Below are 19,815 nucleotides of genomic sequence, written 5' to 3' on the forward strand. Positions count from 1 at the left end.
GAATCATCTGTAAGAAGAATTGTAGAAGAATCAGTACAAATAGTATGGAATGGCTACCAACTCTTTTGCCTCAAAAACAATTGTAAAGAAAAGGAGCTCTTCTAATTATAGAAGAATATAGAACATCTGCTATCAATATGGATAGAAGATTACAATCAGAAGTAAATTCCTTTAAGTCAAACGGAAATTCAAATGAAAGCTATAAGTCTTTCCAACGTCCTTAAAGAAAACTATGGAGACGGGGCAACTAATGGAACATTTTCTGCAAGTCATGGTTGGTTCTTTTATTTTAAAAAAATGCACAGGGATTCATAATGTTCACATTGTAGGCAAAAGTTTAAGTGCAGACAAAGACACTGCTGAAACATTTCCAAATGAATTTATAGAATTATTGAAAAGGGTGAGTACAAAGATAACTAAATTTTCAATGTTGACAAAACAGGTTTATATTAGGAAAAAATGCCTTCTAAAACTCTTCTATTAGAAAATAAAGAAACTCAGCCAGGTTACAAGACATCAAAAGATCTTTTGACACTGTTGTTAGGCAGAAAATGGATCTGACAATTTTAAATTAAAACCCATGCTTGTGTATTGTGTGAAGATAACTCTCCAAGTTGTTTGACAACCAAATAAAAAAGTATGGGTCATGAAAATTTTGTTTGATAATTGATTAAAAAGTTATTTTTGCCCTGCAGATGAACACATCTGCAAAGAAAACAACTTTGACTCTAGAGCTTTGTTGTTATTAGACAATGAGCCAGGTCATCCAACATGGCTTTGTAACTTTAATGAAAATGTCAAAATTCATTTTCTTCCACCTAATACATCTCTACTGCAATCAATGAATCAAGGTGCCATTGTGACGTTTAAAGTTTATTTTTTTATCAAGCAATAAAGGCTACAACTAGAGAAGCTGCATTATATTTCACTGAATTCTGGAATGATTACAACATCAAGAATGCTATTGAAAACTTCAACGAAACATGGCTCGAAGTTAGCGAGAGTAACACGAGAGCAGTGTGGAAGTACATTTTGCCTCATTGCATAAGCGATTACTGTAGCTTTGAGTCTGAATTTGGGGATGTTTTCAAAGATGTCGTAAAATTGGACACAATCTTGGATCTGAGTCTTTGGAAGTGGCTAATGTTCAAGAGTGCATTGACTTGCATTCTCAAGCTCTCAACAATAATACACTCCTTAATTTAGACCAAGAGTGGGCATATGAAAAAGAAAGTTCACAGTGTAATGAAGGTGATAGTGAAGAGTGTGAAAAAGAAAGTCCACAGTGTGTGAAGAGTGTGAAAAAGAAAGTCCACAGTGTGACGAAAGTGATAGTGAAGAGTGTGAAAAAGAATTTTCCCAACAGGAATTTGAAAAAATTGTTTATAACAGTGGAAACTGCTTCAGACTTAATTATGAATCATGATCCAGACAGAACGCAGCATTAATGCCTGACAAATGTTAGAAAATGTCATTCAACACTACCGAGAACTCCATAAAGAAAAGAAAATAGTGCAACTTAGATCAGTTAAATTTTTCTTTAATCAGTAAATTTTTGCAGTTTTCATTTTTGCAAAATCAAGTTCAATTAATTTCGTTTTTGTTTTACTTCATAACTATTTGTGTTTATTATTTTTTTCTAACTAATCTAACAGTTTGTTTCTACTCTGAAAAAATTCCTTAAGATACTCATGTATCATTATTTTTGCTATTGAAACTACTCTCTGTTCAGTGCTGATTCAATGAGTGCAGTGTTTTTGTCCAATGTATTAACCACACTGTGCAAGGTATTACTGTAACTGAAATATGACTACAACACAGCCAAGACAAAATCACTTTGTAAATATTAGAGATCATTCAGTGTTACTGAACACAGTAACTCAAGTGCACATGCAACACATCAAAGCAGAGTATGTAATGTTAACTAGGTAACACTGGAAAGTCAATATAATAAAAATAAATATATAACATTATGTGGCTTAATTTATTTGTTTGTTTGTTTAAAATTAAGCACAAAGCTACACAGTGGGCAATCTGTGCTCTGTCCACCACAGGTATTAAAACCCGGTTTTAACCAGTGGGAATCCGCAGACACACAGTTGCACCACTGGTGGGCACCTGCAGTCATTCTAGCAAGAAAAAAGCATAATTTTTATATTTTATGATGGTTACAAATTAACAGATCCCACATAGTTAGGGCAGAGAAAATAAACAAAATCTTACTGAAAACAAATGCTTGAAATGTATTTAAGAGATTTTAAGAGTTTACTCAAATAATATATGAAATTTTTGAAACAGAATGGTCGTTCTTTATCATAACATGAAAATGACTTTGCACTTGGATTAGTAATGAAACAGAGTTGATACTTTTTTCACAAACAAATATACAGTAAAAATACTTCATAAAAAAAATTTTTTTATTTACAAAAAAACTTGTAGTCTTTATTAAAGTCTACCAAATTTTGTAAAGATAAACACACTGCATCAAAAGTTATAGTATAAATACTTATCGTATGCAAATGTGTATACAAACCCGTGTATATTATACCGAACTATTGCAAAAGGGTTAATACATCAGTAGAATTTATCTTTACCTTTCAAGTTGGTATTCTTTCATTCCAATACGAACACGCTTCATGACCTACACAAACATCATAAAAATAATTCAAAGAGCACTTGCAAAATCATATTTGGTAATAAACATTTTTTTTTTTTTTTTTAAATGTGAGCCACAGCCTTACGTACATATTATACAGCAACAGAATTATTTGTCATAAAACATTTTAATAAGAGGAGAATCTCCCATGAAACTATTAAAAGTTCTTTTGACTTTTACAATGCCAATATAATAGTTACCAACAAATTATTCTAGGTACACTTATTGTTTTTTTTGTACACCAGTAAAAGTATCTTAATTACTTCACTGGCTTACAAATAAAGTGTTTGATTTTTTTTATGTGAATATTTAAGTAAATTAATGGAAATTTTCCAGTTCTACAATACAGTTTTCCTAAATCCATCATGAGTAACAGGATATATTTGATTTTGGGAATTTTCCTGTAGTGATTTTGAAAAGGAATTTAATATAGATGTGCTACTTCTAATCAATCAATGATGCATCTTTATGCACAATAAGAAAGAAGATAAGTTTCTCAATTCAGAAAGGCACTAACTGGAACTAGTTAATGGCATTTTGAAGAATTAAATCACATATCCATAAATGATTAATGCAATTTTAGTTTCAACGATAGACCAATATACAAGTCTTTTAAAACTCACTTTCTCTGTATCTATTTCTTGGCATGAAGATAATGTTTTAGTTATATGCTCATTCCCCTATTTATTTATATACCAACCTCTTTATGAGCATCTGAACTAATACGATTTGTGTAGCGAAGAATCTCAATCTCCAAAGGTGTCTTGATAACACGGCTGCAATAATAAATTATCTGTTACTTTTTTAAATAAAAACACTGTACAAGATATAATTGGATGCCAGACTTTTACATCATTTTAAAGTTTGAAGTTACAAGTGTATATTTTTTTGATTATCTCTGTTTGATATCTTAATTACATTCCACAAACAGTACAAAACTAGACGCCATCATAAACTTCTCATTACAGCAAGCTACCAATACACATGCACACACACACATATATATACATATGAGAAAAGCCTAAATTTACTCAGTAACCAGTTTGGCTAACTTATACTCTTCTTACTGGATGTATGCAGTGTTAAGAAACATTATAACCAGAATGCCATGATTTACAGTATTGACAGAACACTAGTATACGACAGGTTCCAAATTTAAATACAATTTTTTCTAGTGCAAATAATCATATTAACTTTACTAAATGTCTATCTGAACATGTTAGTTGAATAATTAATAACATCAGTTACATTAGTTAGCTAATAAGCACAAGGTTTTCTGAAAATGTCCAATGACAACTGAATTAAATAAATTGTACCATACATTGATCTAATGTACTAATTAACTGTAAACTAAAACTTCAAATGGTTTTCTAATAATCTACATCAAAAAATGATAAATGGCTTTTTGGTTTTAACCATGTGTTAGTTGAACAAAAGAGAAAGTACATATATCCATGTGATGATAAATTTCAAACCTACCATTCCATTATTTCTGGGTGAAGTAATTTGTTATCCACTTTAAACCTATCAAAAGTCAAAAAGTAAATAATTCTCAAAGATCAATTCTTAAAAAAAAGTTTCTTTAAAGTGTAAAAACCTACAAGTGTTAAAATAACTTTGCAAAATTATTCAAATGTAAATATTAAAAATCAAAAACAATTACCAGAAAAATGTGGATTATTCTCCAATAATCAAAAATAATTTAGATATTTCTTTCAAGAAAATTAAAAATAATTGCCTTTAAAATACAACTTAAACACTGGTGCATTTGAAACTTTCTTTTTGTTTCTGAATTTTGCACAAAGCTACACAAAGGCTATCTGCACTAGCCATTCCTAATTTATCAGTGTAAGACTAGAGGGAAGGCAGCTAGTTATCACCACCCACTGCCAACTCTTGGGCAACTCTTTTACCAACAAATAATGGGATTGTCTGACATTATAACACACCCATGGCTGAAAGAGCAAGCATGTTTGGTGGGATGGGGATTCAAACCCGCAACCCTCAGAGTACGAGTCGAGTGCCTTAACCACCTGGCCATGCTGGGCCTCGTTTGAAAGTAAAACATGTTCTTTATACGTTTTTTAAAAGAAATCTCGAAAAAAAAAAGTAAAAGAATAAATAAAAATATCTGAACAATCCCCAAGTGGATGTACTAGCATACTCACTGACCAATCCCTTCAAATGCAGCCTCTCTACAGGTTTTACCACTATCAGTGTTTATTCCTTTCTGCAAACAAAGTATTTTTGGAATTAACCAAACTATTCCATTAACAATGTGCTCATTTAAATAATACTGACAATAAACCCCACAAGTAACAGAAAACTAATGAACATTATTATAAAATTACTATAGATAGGTGCATCATGGTTTTTGATACTCAAATATATTCTTTGATATAGGGCTCAATCTATTAACCTCAGAAAAATAACACTTTACTGCCAAAAGAACTCACTTTTCAACAGTGTTGAGAAGAAATCCTTACATTCAAATGAGTGGTATACTTAGCCATCTTACAGTGGTTACAAATTTTCTTTGACCATGTCTATCAAAGAACTTACAAAAACAACTTTATAGAACTGAGTAACTGGATCCTAAATGGCACAAAATTCACAACCAAGAACTGCCATGTCTTGTATGGGATTATAGAATCAATTATACTTCCTTATAGCAAGAAAATTAAAGGGAGTTTGGCCATGCATTCCAGATAGTGCAAGGAGTTTAAGATGTTTATCTCTCCACATCTTGGACTGAATAATAAAAGATATTAAGAAGCAATCCACCAAACATTTTTTCCTAACTGGGTGTTATGCATTTCAGACATCATAACTTACTTTTTTATTATAATTATTTCAACACCTATTACAGCAATTGGAAATCAATATATTTGAGATTAATAAATATTTATACTTCAATGATAAAAATAATACTTAGAAATCTGTAATTTTGTTATATTATTTGTTTTGCTTTAATAATCCAGAGGCAGCATTACCATGGCTCAATTAACCCATTTATCCCCTTTATTCACAAGGAAACAGTTAAGACAGATTCTAATATGTTGCCTATATACATATGATATGATATAATATTAAGTTGTCCAGAAATAAATGTCAGAATTCTTACAATGACATTTAGAAGCTGAATACTAAGCAACTTATTGTTGGTTAGTTGGTTTAATCCAATGTTTTTCGCTTACAAGGTGTCTTAAATGTCTGCTGTTTCAACTCTACTCTGAGTAAGATTTGTAATCCCAAAGGCATCATGAACAAGAGGGACTTTCATCTGATGTTCCTCTGAGACTTCAAACTTGGAAGAAAAGCTACCAAAACTACATGAGACATTAACCAAGCATTCGGCCTTTGATCTGTTACTACACGTACAGGTTTCAACATGGAATTGAAAGTCTTGAAGACCACAAAGGTCATGGAAGGAAGCCATCCTTAGATGAAAACGCATTAAGGGAAGCAGTTGAGACAGACCCTTGCACAACAGTATGTACTTGCAAAAAAGCTAGGCATAAGCAAATCAACAATTTCCAACCTGAATGCAATTGGAAAGATGAAAAAGTTGGATAAGTGGGTTCCACATGAGCTGAATAGAAAAAAAAAAAAAAAATGGTGTTATGAGACCTGTCAAGGATGATGCTTCAAAAATTGAACAAATTGGGAATCGAGGTTCTGCCTCATCCACCTTAGTTCTCAGACCTTTCATCTACAGATTTTCATTTTTCAAGCACTTTGACAACTTTTTGAACAATAAATGCTTTCAAAACCAGGCAGCTACAGAATAAGCTTTCATGGAGTTCACTGACTATAGAAACTATGATTTCTACAGCAGGGGCATAAACAACATTGTTACACATTGGGAAAAGTGTGTTGAAGCAAATGATGCTTACTTGGGTTAAAGCATGTTTTACAATGCTGGTTTATACTTTTCCAAACTTCTCAGTTCAAAAACATTTATTTCTGGATAACCTAACACATTACTTTTTAAATTTGGTGTCACTCCACTGTAGGTAAGGATGTTAATTTATGTAAACAAATGCACTTCTATTGCCAACCTTCCTCATAAAAATTAAATGATAAATACACACTTAAAAGTTTCTTAGTGTAAAAATTATCAATTTAATGATCACAGAGCCCTTACAAAATTGTCAAAATTTTATGAGGCCATAATGTATTTGGTCTTTTCATACATGAATACAGGTTAAAATGAACATAGGTGACAAAAACTGTCAAGAAGGAAAAAGGCTTTCTGCAGTTAAGAAGAAAAATTCCCAAATTTTATAATTTTAACAAACTGTTATAAAAATATAGTAACAAAAGAGAAAAATTACTATGTGAAAATACCAAGAAATGAAAATCCAAGGTGATGCCAATAACAAGAAGGAACTGAATGATATAGAATAAATAAGTCACGAAAGTATTGAATCTATTAAATTAATTATGGTATTAAAATAATGTTTGATGGGTACCAATATAAATAATGTAAAAGCATTGTTGTGAAATACTTAGCACATGTGATCAAAGAAAGAAGCTTCCTTATGTACATAAAAATATAGTAAATTAGTTGTTTCTTGTATAGTTTTTAAATATGCAAGTTTCTTTCTATATAACTGAATTGAATTGTTCCACCATCAGATAATACTCGAGAAGCAGAAATTGAGATTATGTGGGAGTTTTAGTGAAACTTCACCTATATCTGCATAAAAAGTACAGGAAGTTACAATGGAATAAAAAAAAACTAACAGAATTTCATAAAAATAAAGTTGTGATGAACTAAAAAAGAACAACTATGGAGATTTTTTAAAAATATTTTATGCCCTTAACATGAATAATGTATATTGTTATTTGCATGAACAAAATTCTAACAAGGTTAGGCAATAAAGGTAGTTCAGTTTGAGTTTACTTTTTCACTCTAAATATAGTTTTAGTTTCTATATTAAATCATAAACATTATTTTAGTATTATACTTTTAGATTTTCAAAAGATATTCTGCAGCTACTAACAACTTTTGACATACATTATAGAAAAGATGTTCATAATCTAAGAGTTCCTTTCAAATGGTGTGGAAAAGTTGTAACTTTATGGACAGGAAGTGGCAGGATAGTATACTGACCCTTCAACATAAAATATTCAGGTCGCCTAAAACCATTCCTTACTGACAGTTATTTGATTATCATTAAAATTTATGGGTTATGCAAACCTCATGAAATAAATAATAAAAACAAATGAAAACTTACCAGAGTCAAAAGCATGTCAGGTTTTAATCCAGTCAAAACATTCGCAATCTGTTCAATATGGAAACATATTTATCTATATGTTCATTTATATAAATCATTTTAAATTTAATGGTTTCTCCCCATAACTACTGATTATACTTACCTTTAATAACAAGATGAGTTACACACAGCTATTTAAATTTATGGAAAATACACCAATAATGAAGTTATTCATATCTTAAGTTAAAGCTAATGACCATTATTATACACTTACCAATTTTTCTGAGACTAATTATGCTATGATACACGTTTTAAGTTTACTATACTTTTAGTACACTAACGGCTTGTGAACAATGAACAATTCTTTACTGGCACAAACTAATTTGTTTTGCAAAGAAAATTTTACAAAACAATGGTATGTCATAACTGAAAACCTACTGATGCTTCATATACACGACATTTATTTACTTTATTAGTTAATCACATGCACATGATATTTACTTACTTTATTAGTTAATCACATGCACGACATTTACTTACTTTATTAGTTAATCACATGCACACATTTACTTACTTTATTAGTTAATCACATGCTTACATTTACTTACTTTATTAGTTAATCACATGCACATGATATTTACTTACTTTATTAGTTAATCACATGCACATGATATTTACTTACTTTATTAGTTAATCACATGCACATAATATTTATTTACTTTATTAGTTAATCACATGCACATGATATTTACTTACTTTATTAGTTAATCACATGCACGACATTTACTTACTTTATTAGTTAATCACATGCACGACATTTACTTACTTTATTAGTTAATCACATGCACGACATTTACTTACTTTATTAGTTAATCACATGCACGACATTTACTTACTTTATTAGTTAATCACATGCACGACATTTACTTACTTTATTAGTTAATCACATGCACGACATTTACTTACTTTATTAGTTAATCACATGCACGACATTTACTTACTTTATTAGTTAATCACATGCACGACATTTACTTACTTTATTAGTTAATCACATGCACGACATTTACTTACTTTATTAGTTAATCACATGCACGACATTTTCTTACTTTATTAGTTAATCACATGCACGACATTTACTTACTTTATTAGTTAATCACATGCACGACATTTACTTACTTTATTAGTTAATCACATGCACGACATTTACTTACTTTATTAGTTAATCACATGCACGACATTTACTTACTTTATTAGTTAATCACATGCACGACATTTACTTACTTTATTAGTTAATCACATGCACGACATTTACTTACTTTATTAGTTAATCACATGCACGACATTTACTTACTTTATTAGTTAATCACATGCACATGATATTTACTTACTTTATTAGTTAATCACATGCACATGATATTTACTTACTTTATTAGTTAATCACATGCACATGATATTTACTTACTTTATTAGTTAATCACATGCACATGATATTTACTTACTTTATTAGTTAATCACATGCACATGATATTTACTTACTTTATTAGTTAATCACATGCACATAATATTTATTTACTTTATTAGTTAATCACATGCACATGATATTTATTTACTTTATTAGTTAATCACATGCACATGATATTTACTTACTTTATTAGTTAATCACATGCACATGATATTTATTTACTTTATTAGTTAATCACATGCACGACATTTACTTACTTTATTAGTTAATCACATGCACGACATTTACTTACTTTATTAGTTAATCACATGCACGACATTTACTTACTTTATTAGTTAATCACATGCACATGATATTTACTTACTTTATTAGTTAATCACATGCACATGATATTTACTTACTTTATTAGTTAATCACATGTACATGATATTTACTTACTTTATTAGTTAATTACATGCACATGATATTTACTTACTTTATTAGTTAATCACATGCACATGATATTTACTTACTTTATTAGTTAATCACATGCACATGATATTTATTTACTTTATTAGTTAATCACATGCACATGATATTTATTTACTTTATTAGTTAATCACTTCCTGTTCAGATTTTTTACCATTTCCTTCTTCCCCCCCCTCTTTTTTCACTCACTCTAAATAACAAATAGTGCCTTTAATACCACTACTAACAGTAATAATAATACAAAGGCAAACAAACACAAGCTATGTTAACTATAATTATTTAGAGTGTAACTGCACTAATTGTTTTAATTCACACTCATGATAGATATTTAGTTTAGAATAACACTGGGGAACACTTTTTCAGTAACTTTGAGTTGCATTGGATATTTTAACTGATTCTGAAGGAGTTTTAGGCGCTGATTTCAAATCTGAAATTAGTTTTTCTCTACAAGCTCTAGTTTGTATGCAATTTGAGGTTAATGAAATTGTACAAATGTGAACTTGCGTAAACCATGTATAAGCATTTTCACGTCCATATATATAGATAGCTTCTAATATTTTGATCATTCTTTTGTTTCAGATCAAACATGGCTTCCAAAAATAGATGTCATTGCAGAAACAAGCCTGATGCCTTCTGCTACATATGTGGATGCTACACACTCAATCGTCAGAGACGTAACATATCCTCGTTCGTCAAGCGTGCCTACAAGGCATATTTTTAAGTTCATCTTTGTGATCAAGACAAGCAATGGGCTCCTCATGTTGTGTGCCACAATTGTAAGAAAATGCTTCGAGACTGGACCAAAGGAAAACACAATGGTCTGCCTTTTGGTGTTCCAATGATTTGCCGCAAACCCACCAACCATGTAACTGACTGTTATTTCTGCATGGTAAACACAACGGGTGTTGGGAAGAAAAACCGACATAAGATTACGTATCCGAACATTCCCTCAGCTATTTGGCCTGCTCCACACTCTGAAGAAGGTCCTGTTCCAGTTTTCAAAGGCTTGCCTTCATTGGACGATAAAGTCAAATTGCATAAAATCTGTAGCTTGCAGACAAAAACCGACTTCAGATTTGAAATCAACACACTCAAATTGACTATAGAAAGGTTTTTTTTTAAATGCAACAAAATGAGTGTTCCCCAGTGTAATCAGTTTCCATCGCTGCTGTACAAACAGTGATAACTGTTCCACTTTTCAGTATCTCCACTCACATACTAATGTTTTAACAATTATAAATATTAATTTACTAATGTAACGGCTCAGTAAAGCAAATGTGTGAACAAACATAAGCTGAGTTTAGTCTTAATAATTACTTAATATGAAACAACTTAAATGCAACTGTTATGTCTCAAAAATAACTCAGAATATCTATAAGAAAAAAATATTACATGAACAATAATTAAAAACAAAATTCCAAGAACTTAGCTTTCACTCATGATTATGTACAAATAATAAAATGCATTATATATATATATAACAATTATATTTACTTTGAGTATACATTTTAATCATTTCTACTATACGAGTCTCTAAACCTTCAAAATTCATCACATTTTCAACACATCCAAGTTAATTAAAACTGAAACACTTCAGTCCAAGTAACTATAAGTGACAGGCCATTTAAGGGTTTTTACACTATTCTAAATATTGTTTATTTTTGAAACATGGCATTTTACAATTCCAGTCTTTATACTGCTAGAGCAGATTTATAGTTGAGGTATGTACCAGTATTTGCAAGTTTCCTGTAAATGGCTGTAGTTATGTGACTTGATAACCAGCATACCTAGGAATGGAAGTTCATTATCTTCTTTAATGTTAATGAATTCTGAATATTCTCTTCAGTGTGTTTGTGTGGCCATCTTATAAAAGAATCATCAAAATACCTAAGCCAAATACTAGGATTTAACACACCTGTTTGATGTATACTAGTGACAGGCATTGAGATATCACAAGACCATCTTCTTGTTAGTTGTGTTAATACAGAAGGTTGTGAGGTCTATTACAATGAGTTTGTTCATTGATAGTTCTACCATTTTCAAGCTGTTGGCAGAATGTTTGTATTATCTTAGGGGTTAGTATATTAGTGAATTGATTGGACACAAAGCTAATAATTTTGTCTTGTGAAATTACCGTTTGTTTTTTATAATCTTTACAGAACGGACTGAGACCATAACGTGAAAATGTTTTACCACTTAGTTATCTTACTTCATCAAGAAGACATTATCTGAAGAATGGCATGGTGGATCTCTGCAATAAACTAAGTGGACCAGATATATGTAGGGTAATTCTAAGTTGTATTATTAAATGTTTGGTTGTTCATATTCCACATTGATATATCATGAGGAGTTGATTTTCCTTTCTCTGTATACCCTCAAGATAGATTTCATTTTCACGTAGTAAATAATTTCTATCAAAGTTTGCAGTTTATTAGCATATTCCTCTTTGTCCATGATTAAAGCGGGACCACCTCCGCATGCAGGCATTACTGTTGTGTAAAGCGGACCACCTCCGCATGCAGGCATTACTGTTGTGTAAAGCGGAACCACCTCCGCATGCAGGCATTACTGTTGTGTAAAGCGGAACCACCTCCGCATGCAGGCATTACTGTTGTGTAAAGCGGAACCACCTCCGCATGCAGGCATTACTGTTGTGTAAAGCTGGACCACCTCCGCATGCAGGCATTACTGTTGTGTAAAGCTGGACCACCTCCGCATGCAGGCATTACTGTTGTGTAAAGCGGGACCACTTTTGAATGCAGGTATTTTTGTTATGGTTTTGCACTTCATGTTTCAAGAACTGGGGGGTTTACATTTCAAAATTTTTGGACTGCCGAGTTTATTTTAATTCCACTCCTTTTTTTCTGTTGCAACTTATATTTCACTGCAATAATCTTCCTGTAAAGTACTTTAAGACCCAAGTATAAGAAAACTTTTGAAAGTTTCAGCTGTTTTTTTATTTAAGAAATGTTAAAATTTCAATACATAACAAAAACAGTACTGAATTTTACTTACATCAGTTACATAATGTACTTCATCAATGTGATATCTTTCTTTGAAGAACTCTAATGAATGAAGCCTATGAATCAAGACAAAAAATTCAGTTTCATGTTATTAATTCAAACAATAACCATGAACAATGTAACCGTTACTTTATTTTACATACTCTGATTGTGGATAACAATTAGTTTGAAACTTTGTAGAATGAATGGCAAGTGCCTGTTGTGGAGAAACAAGTGTAGAGGACAATATTTCATAAAGCAAAAGACTTCCAAAACATCTTCCTCTACACTCGTGTCTCCATAACAGGAAGACAAAAGGCAGAAGACTTCCAAAACGTCATCCTCTACACTCGTGTCTCCATAACAGGAAGACAAAAGGCAGAAGACTTCCAAAACGTCATCCTCTACACTCGTGTCTCCATAACAGGAAGTTGCCATCCATTCTACAAAGTTTCATCATGAATACTCTTACCTAAACAATCTATCAAAGAACAGTCAGTTTTGTGACCTCAAGTTAAAACTGCAAAAACTAGTTTGAATGCAAAACAAAATTATTTTCATAAAGGAAAAAATAAGAATTTGTTTAGCTTTTTAGCTTCCCAGTATTTAGTTAATTTTGGTCAATATTTTGGAAAAGATGGAGAATTTTAACATGTTTTTGATTTTCCTTTCTGTTATATGCAAATGTTTTCTAGTAAATTACATCTTCACTTCTACTTTTTCATTTATTTTTAAGTTAATAAACAAAGAAACTTGAATGGTATACTAAGAGAGATTAAATGAAAATAAGTAATTCATATTTCATAATAAATAACAACATAATTTCAAAGTCCAGTCATTCACTGTTTTAATTTAGTGTTATTTTAACATACATGAGGAACTTCAGTTTCATTAAGTAAGACTATTCAGTACTATCTCTATAATACATTAACAAATAACTTTGTATGTTATCCTCAGATAAATTACTTTTTCTAATCACGCAAGTGTTATATATGTATTTTTCTTCAGTTTATATATATTTCTCTTTCTTCTCTATTCTACACCCAACAAATACAAGTCCTGTTTTGCTTCCTAAAAATATTCACACAATAATTTTTTCTGGCTTAATTGCAAAAGTTTGTGCTCAAATAAAATAAAGATGGAAATCAGAATACTCTTACTTGCCCATCCACACAGCATAGGACTCTGGGAGCTTTGGAACAAAAAGATGAGATTTTCCACTCTTGACTTCAATAGCCCCATAACAATCTGGTTCAATCACCCCAAAAGTCCAATGAAAGTATGATTCCTGTAAAGGGGATAAAAAACTTGTCTAACAATCATTTACTTCCAATACACAGGTTAAGCAAAAAAAAAAAAGGCTATGATTAATATATGAAAAAATTACATAAAACATTCCAAAAACAGATAATTCAAATATGAATAAACATAACAGTTTACAAGAAAGAAAGCATAATACTTTGTAAGAAATGTTTGAGAAATAAGAATAATGAATATAATATTAGAACATAGATCTTTCTTTGTGGATTCTTTCAAATTATCACAAAAATAATTTAATGCCCAATCTACTTAAGGAAATAATTCCTATAAGTTTAAACCACTGTTTAAGTTCACATTTACAAATGACTATTCACCCCTAACAACAGTACTAAAACTAACCTATAATCAATTAATTAATTCGTACAAAGTTGTGTAGTAACTATCTCAATCAACTCGACACTTCAGGAAATAGTCTTTATAATCTACCCTTGTTCAAGATATATCTAGAGCTAATGTGAACTAAAATCACATTACATCATCAAAAACTCACATTTCCCTTTAGCTATAAGATAAATTACAAAATTAAAATATTTATTTTACAACAAGAATAAGACAAATATGAAAAATGAAGGGAAAGTAGAACTTTACAAACATTTTGATAATAACTTCTTCTAGGATATTAATCCTTTTATGACAGGCTTGTTATAAAATGCACTAGTTCATATACACATTGGCACATGCTAATTTATACTATAACTTTTAATGCAGTACATGTATTTTCAAAATACTTGCAGATGTTTAGCTAACATTACAAGTCTTTTGTGCATGAAAAATGTGATTTTTTAAATGAACTACTTTTCACTAAAGATTTGTTTGTAAATATACCAACTGTTTCATAACTAGACCAAGTGTGATTTTCATGTTATGATTAAAAAAACTATTCTTCATCCACAAAATCTCAAATATCATTTGTGTAATCTCTAAAACCTCTTAAATACATTTGAAATTTGCCATGAAAAAACAAGCTTGTCATCTTTATACTCTACAAAGGTGCAGAGAATCATGTGGGAGACACTGAGCTTTCAATTGGTCATTCCCACGTCATAGACAGAAGTAGATGTATATGAGCAAAGGTGGGTGGGGCCACAATGTTTGATTCAGCACATGTAACGATAGCTCAACAAATAGAAGTGATGGAAGTTTATTTCAGATTCTACCTTGCCAATACTGGTAATCTGAGTTGTATTCAACATTCCATGTGGCAAAAATATTTTTAAAGTTATTTTTAAATTAACAATTAACTACTGAATCATACTAAAATGTGAATTATAGTCTATAATTTGATAAACGTATTAACATATATTTACAAATGGTAGTTAAATAAATTTTTGAATGAAAGTCAATAAATGCAATATGGCATGACTTTTGACCTGTAGCATTAGGGTTAATGATACACATGCACATAAAATATAGAATTGAATGTTTTTCATATTACAAAATATCTTATATGACCTTTTTAATCAAAATAATAGTTCACTCATCTAACATTACTATTATTATCATTTCAACTGACAAGTCAACAAACATCTTCAAATATTATAAGACAATTTGCTTTTCAAAACAATTACTTTGAAAACTAACTGGTTCTATGTAGTCTAAATTTCCTTAAATTAACTCATGCAGAAACCCATAAAAAAACTGAGTATTTATTATTTATTAAGCTGGAGATAAAATATATCTAGTACAAAGTCTCTTCTCCATTACAGCAATTAATAGTGTTGAAGTACTAAGCTTATTCTGCTTCTGGTGTATAAATGGATGACTATATATGTGCTGCCAGAGGAGAATAATGAACACAAAAGTGATGCAATTTAAATTAAAGAAAAAAAAAACAACAGTTTAGGACTCAACATACATCAGATAATAAAGCAGAATGATTCATGTCAAATGTTTTCATACAAAATATGTGGAAACAAATCTAGTGGTTTACATGTAGCAAAGACATTTATGAATATGAAGTGTAACAGAATCTTTATCATACACAATTGTATACACAGGTGAATTATCAGATTTCTGATTTCTCTAAGCAATTTCCTCAGTTTATAGTCACCAACAAAAATTTGTAATCCTACTATGTTCCTCATTTAACATCCTTCATAAGGTATGGAATTTATGGTTGCTTTGATCACAAGTAATTGATAAACCTCTTGAAACTGAACCTAACATAATCAACAAAATAACTTTTAAAGTGAAGATAAACTGATGAATGTGAAACTTATCAGCTATTGTGCAATTACACACACAGTTCACTCCCCACATTTGTTTTTGGAACACAATGTAAGTTTTTAATAAGGTTCCAAGAAGTACAAGATAAGGTTATCACAGAAGCTAAACATGACAACTGTTGTTCAGCTTAGGTTTATTAATACTTTTAAGTAGTATGTTATAGTAGTAACAGTAGTAGTGGTTGAGGTGGTAAACAAGATAGAAGAAATGACTTAGGATTCTAATACAGTTGCTTAGCATTATCTGATTTATATACAACCCTACTCTCAGCATTTATAACATAACTAACGAGTATTTTATGTATCAAATGAACACACTAAAGATTATGATAAGTCTTCCAACTTTATAAGTTGATTACAACAGTAATATCACTATCAAACTTGAAAATAAAATCCTAAACTTCATAGATGCTCATCTCATATTCCATACATAATATTCAGCTTTATTGCTTGACTTGTATCTTATTTTTTAATATATAATCAATTCTCAGTAATAGTTTTACAGTTGTTTTAATAGATTTTAATATATAAAAAATTTAGAATATTTGAAGACAGAAAATTTTTTTTTCAAAACTTTTTACAATTTATCAACCTAAGATTGATGTTCCCTGTTGAAATTATACAATTTATCAACCTAAGATTGATGTTCCCTGTTGAAATTATCACAATTCAATTGTGTGGGACAGAATATTAGTTCACTAACAAACTTTATAATCATTCTGAATATTATGGGATAACATTTGGAAGCAGGGTGAAATCTGTTTATGTGTGCCTACCCAAAACAAAGCAAATTTTGTCTATTAATATAGAAGTTTTATTCTCAATTTCCCTTTCTGTTGTGATTATTATTATTATTCAGGCAAAGTGATTTATTAGATTGCACTGTAAATTTTAATAAAATTAATTTACAAACACTAGTAACTGCTGTTTGTTTTTTTGTTATTTTTACTCCAATACAAGACCCATTTACTAGAGTAAAATAGTACAATATGGAGACAAATAGTGTAAATAAACCTGGCAAATGTTCTAAATGTGTGTGTGTGTGTGTGTGTGTGTGGTTACTACTAGAATAGATATTCCTACATCAAGATTTAGGGTAAAGACACTAAATAATAATTAGATTAACACTCCTATGAAAAGTGGGGCCTAATAGGCCTCAGAGCAACTTGAAAGGTTATTAATATTAGGCTAATAATTTTGTATTTAAATGAAATTGCCATTTAAATCCATTAATGAATGGATTAACGAGATTCCCATTGTCCTTATCTACTATCTATCGAAACCACAGCCAGGGGAATGGGCTTGGAGAAATCAGGACTAGAAACATCTTTTCGTAGGAGTGTTAAGTAACTTTTAGCACCTGGGATGTCTTTTGTATTCTTAGAGACAAGAGTAAGTGGTTAGAAAGTGAGATAAATTGCAGCATATGTAAAAGTACATAGAGGATAAAAATCAGATATCTGTTACCAGAGCTACCATTGGTGTATCAGCTGGTACAGCACTAAGGATTTACAACTTGGTAAATATCCTTAAAATTCCATACCTTGACTTTGGCTTATCATGTAAGTACTTCATTCCATTGTTTTGAGAGTGCACGTACACCTACAGTACATCTACAAACACTACCTAATTTATTATAATATATACCCAGAACACAACACACTAAATCAATTCTTATTAATACAACTATGTCCATGAAGTAATTAAATTGTGTGTATGCATGTATGAGATGATTTAAATATTCATATATTCTTATAACTCACTTAGAAAAATTACCATCACTAATATTTCAAGAATTGTAAACATTATGTTTCCAAATTATGTTTAAATCTAACTAAATATTTGTAATGTGTTATTTCTAAGCTACCACCACCATTTGTAAGTCAATTTCTACACAACACTCAAGCTTCTTTCAAAATAAATTAATGTTTTCATCACATGATATTCAAATTCTTATAGGCTATCATCTACATTTTGTTTATTATTGTGGTCCTAATACTCTTAGACTTCAAAATGCAAAAATAGATTACTTCAAAAAATATAAGTGGTATATTTTAGAATCTTATCTACAACTAAAACCTGTCCTTAAATAAACCCACCTCCCAATATCTCACAACTCCTATGATTCTTTTTTTTGCACTTTGATGTCCACAACTATTTTGTAAGTTAAATTTTGTTGTCCCTCCCCCTACAAATATTTGTTTATTTTTTATAGTATGTCAATGAAGTTTTTATCAGTTATAATTCAAAATAATTAACTGATTTACAGTGTTATGTAACTTAAAATGTTATCAAACCTGACGAAAAACTGGTTCCATATCGGAGCAGTAGCGAGTGCTTGATTCACCTCCCTGCAATACAACCACGGAATTCTCCAGAACATTCTTTGCTCTTAATCTATCACACAACCGCTGTCTGTTTAGTTCGTGAAGTTCAGTATGAACAGTTAAGGTGTGTTCTCCCATACAAAATGCAGGTCTACAAATATTCAATGTGATTATGAAAGTTAAATTGGAATGCATATATGGATCTTCTATATTTCAACAAATTACTGAATCAGATGTTTTTTTATTAATACAAATATTTTATGGTGAATAATATAAGGATATATAAGTAAGGAAGCACATTATGCTAATACAATAATAGTCAGGCAAACAATGATTTATAAATACAAGGGAGAGTTTTATTCATGATGAAACACGCATGTTTGACAAAATATTGGTCTATCTTCTTCAGGTATGATAGTATATATGCGAGTAACACAGGGTTTATATACAGTTAGAAAGACAAAAACATGAAATGTTATGAAAATGATGTCAACAGCTTACAGGAAGAGTGAAGGTCAAGTCTGATCAAGAGTACAAGCAGTGAGCAAACCTCATCATATAAAGTTGGTATTACCAGGGCCATTATCATGACCCTTGGAAGCAAGTTCCAAAGTCACATACACTGAAACAACTTTCAGATATCTATTTTCACATTTTATCAGTTTGCTTGTTTTTTGAATTTTCCGAAAGCTATGCGAGAGCTATCTGCACTGGCCTTCCCTAATTTAGTAGTGCAAGACTAAAGTGAAGAAAGCTAGTCATCACCACCCACTGCTAACTCTTGGGCTATTCTTTTACCAATGAATAGTGGGATTAACCATCACATTATAACAACCCCATGATTGGCGTGATGGGGATTCGAACCCCCAATCCTCGGATTACAAGTCCAGTGCCTTAGCCACCTTGGCCATACCAGGCCTTTTATCAGTTTGAAACTGGTCACAAATTACTTTGGGATGAAATTCCAACCAACCAAACAAAGCTAAAAAAAAGAAAGTGTTTAGAAACTACAGAGATTGAATGATCATTTTGTAGCTAACTGGAATAAGATCTAGGAAGTTACAGCACTTAAACACTTTATGAGAAAATTAAACTAAAATCATGAAAGTTCAGGTATTTATGAAAGCCAGTGT

At 30.7% G+C, this 19,815-nt stretch overlaps 1 protein-coding gene across 1 annotated transcript in view; it reads right to left on the reverse strand.

Moving 5' to 3' along the window:
• Dip-C (dipeptidase C) overlaps nucleotides 1-19,815 on the reverse strand; it is a 38,408-nt gene that overhangs the window by 14,969 nt on the left and 3,624 nt on the right. The window contains exons 2-9 of the mRNA XM_076469146.1: nucleotides 18,653-18,833; nucleotides 13,971-14,098; nucleotides 12,824-12,887; nucleotides 7,900-7,947; nucleotides 4,825-4,886; nucleotides 4,136-4,180; nucleotides 3,357-3,432; nucleotides 2,595-2,641 (exon numbers count right to left, since the gene is read on the reverse strand). Of these exons, the coding sequence (XP_076325261.1) occupies nucleotides 2,595-2,641; nucleotides 3,357-3,432; nucleotides 4,136-4,180; nucleotides 4,825-4,886; nucleotides 7,900-7,947; nucleotides 12,824-12,887; nucleotides 13,971-14,098; nucleotides 18,653-18,833 (651 nt within the window). The remainder of the gene's footprint in view (nucleotides 1-2,594; nucleotides 2,642-3,356; nucleotides 3,433-4,135; nucleotides 4,181-4,824; nucleotides 4,887-7,899; nucleotides 7,948-12,823; nucleotides 12,888-13,970; nucleotides 14,099-18,652; nucleotides 18,834-19,815) is intronic.

Source organism: Tachypleus tridentatus, chromosome 12 (assembly GCF_004210375.1).
Source record: "Tachypleus tridentatus isolate NWPU-2018 chromosome 12, ASM421037v1, whole genome shotgun sequence".
NCBI lineage: Eukaryota > Metazoa > Arthropoda > Merostomata > Xiphosura > Limulidae > Tachypleus > Tachypleus tridentatus.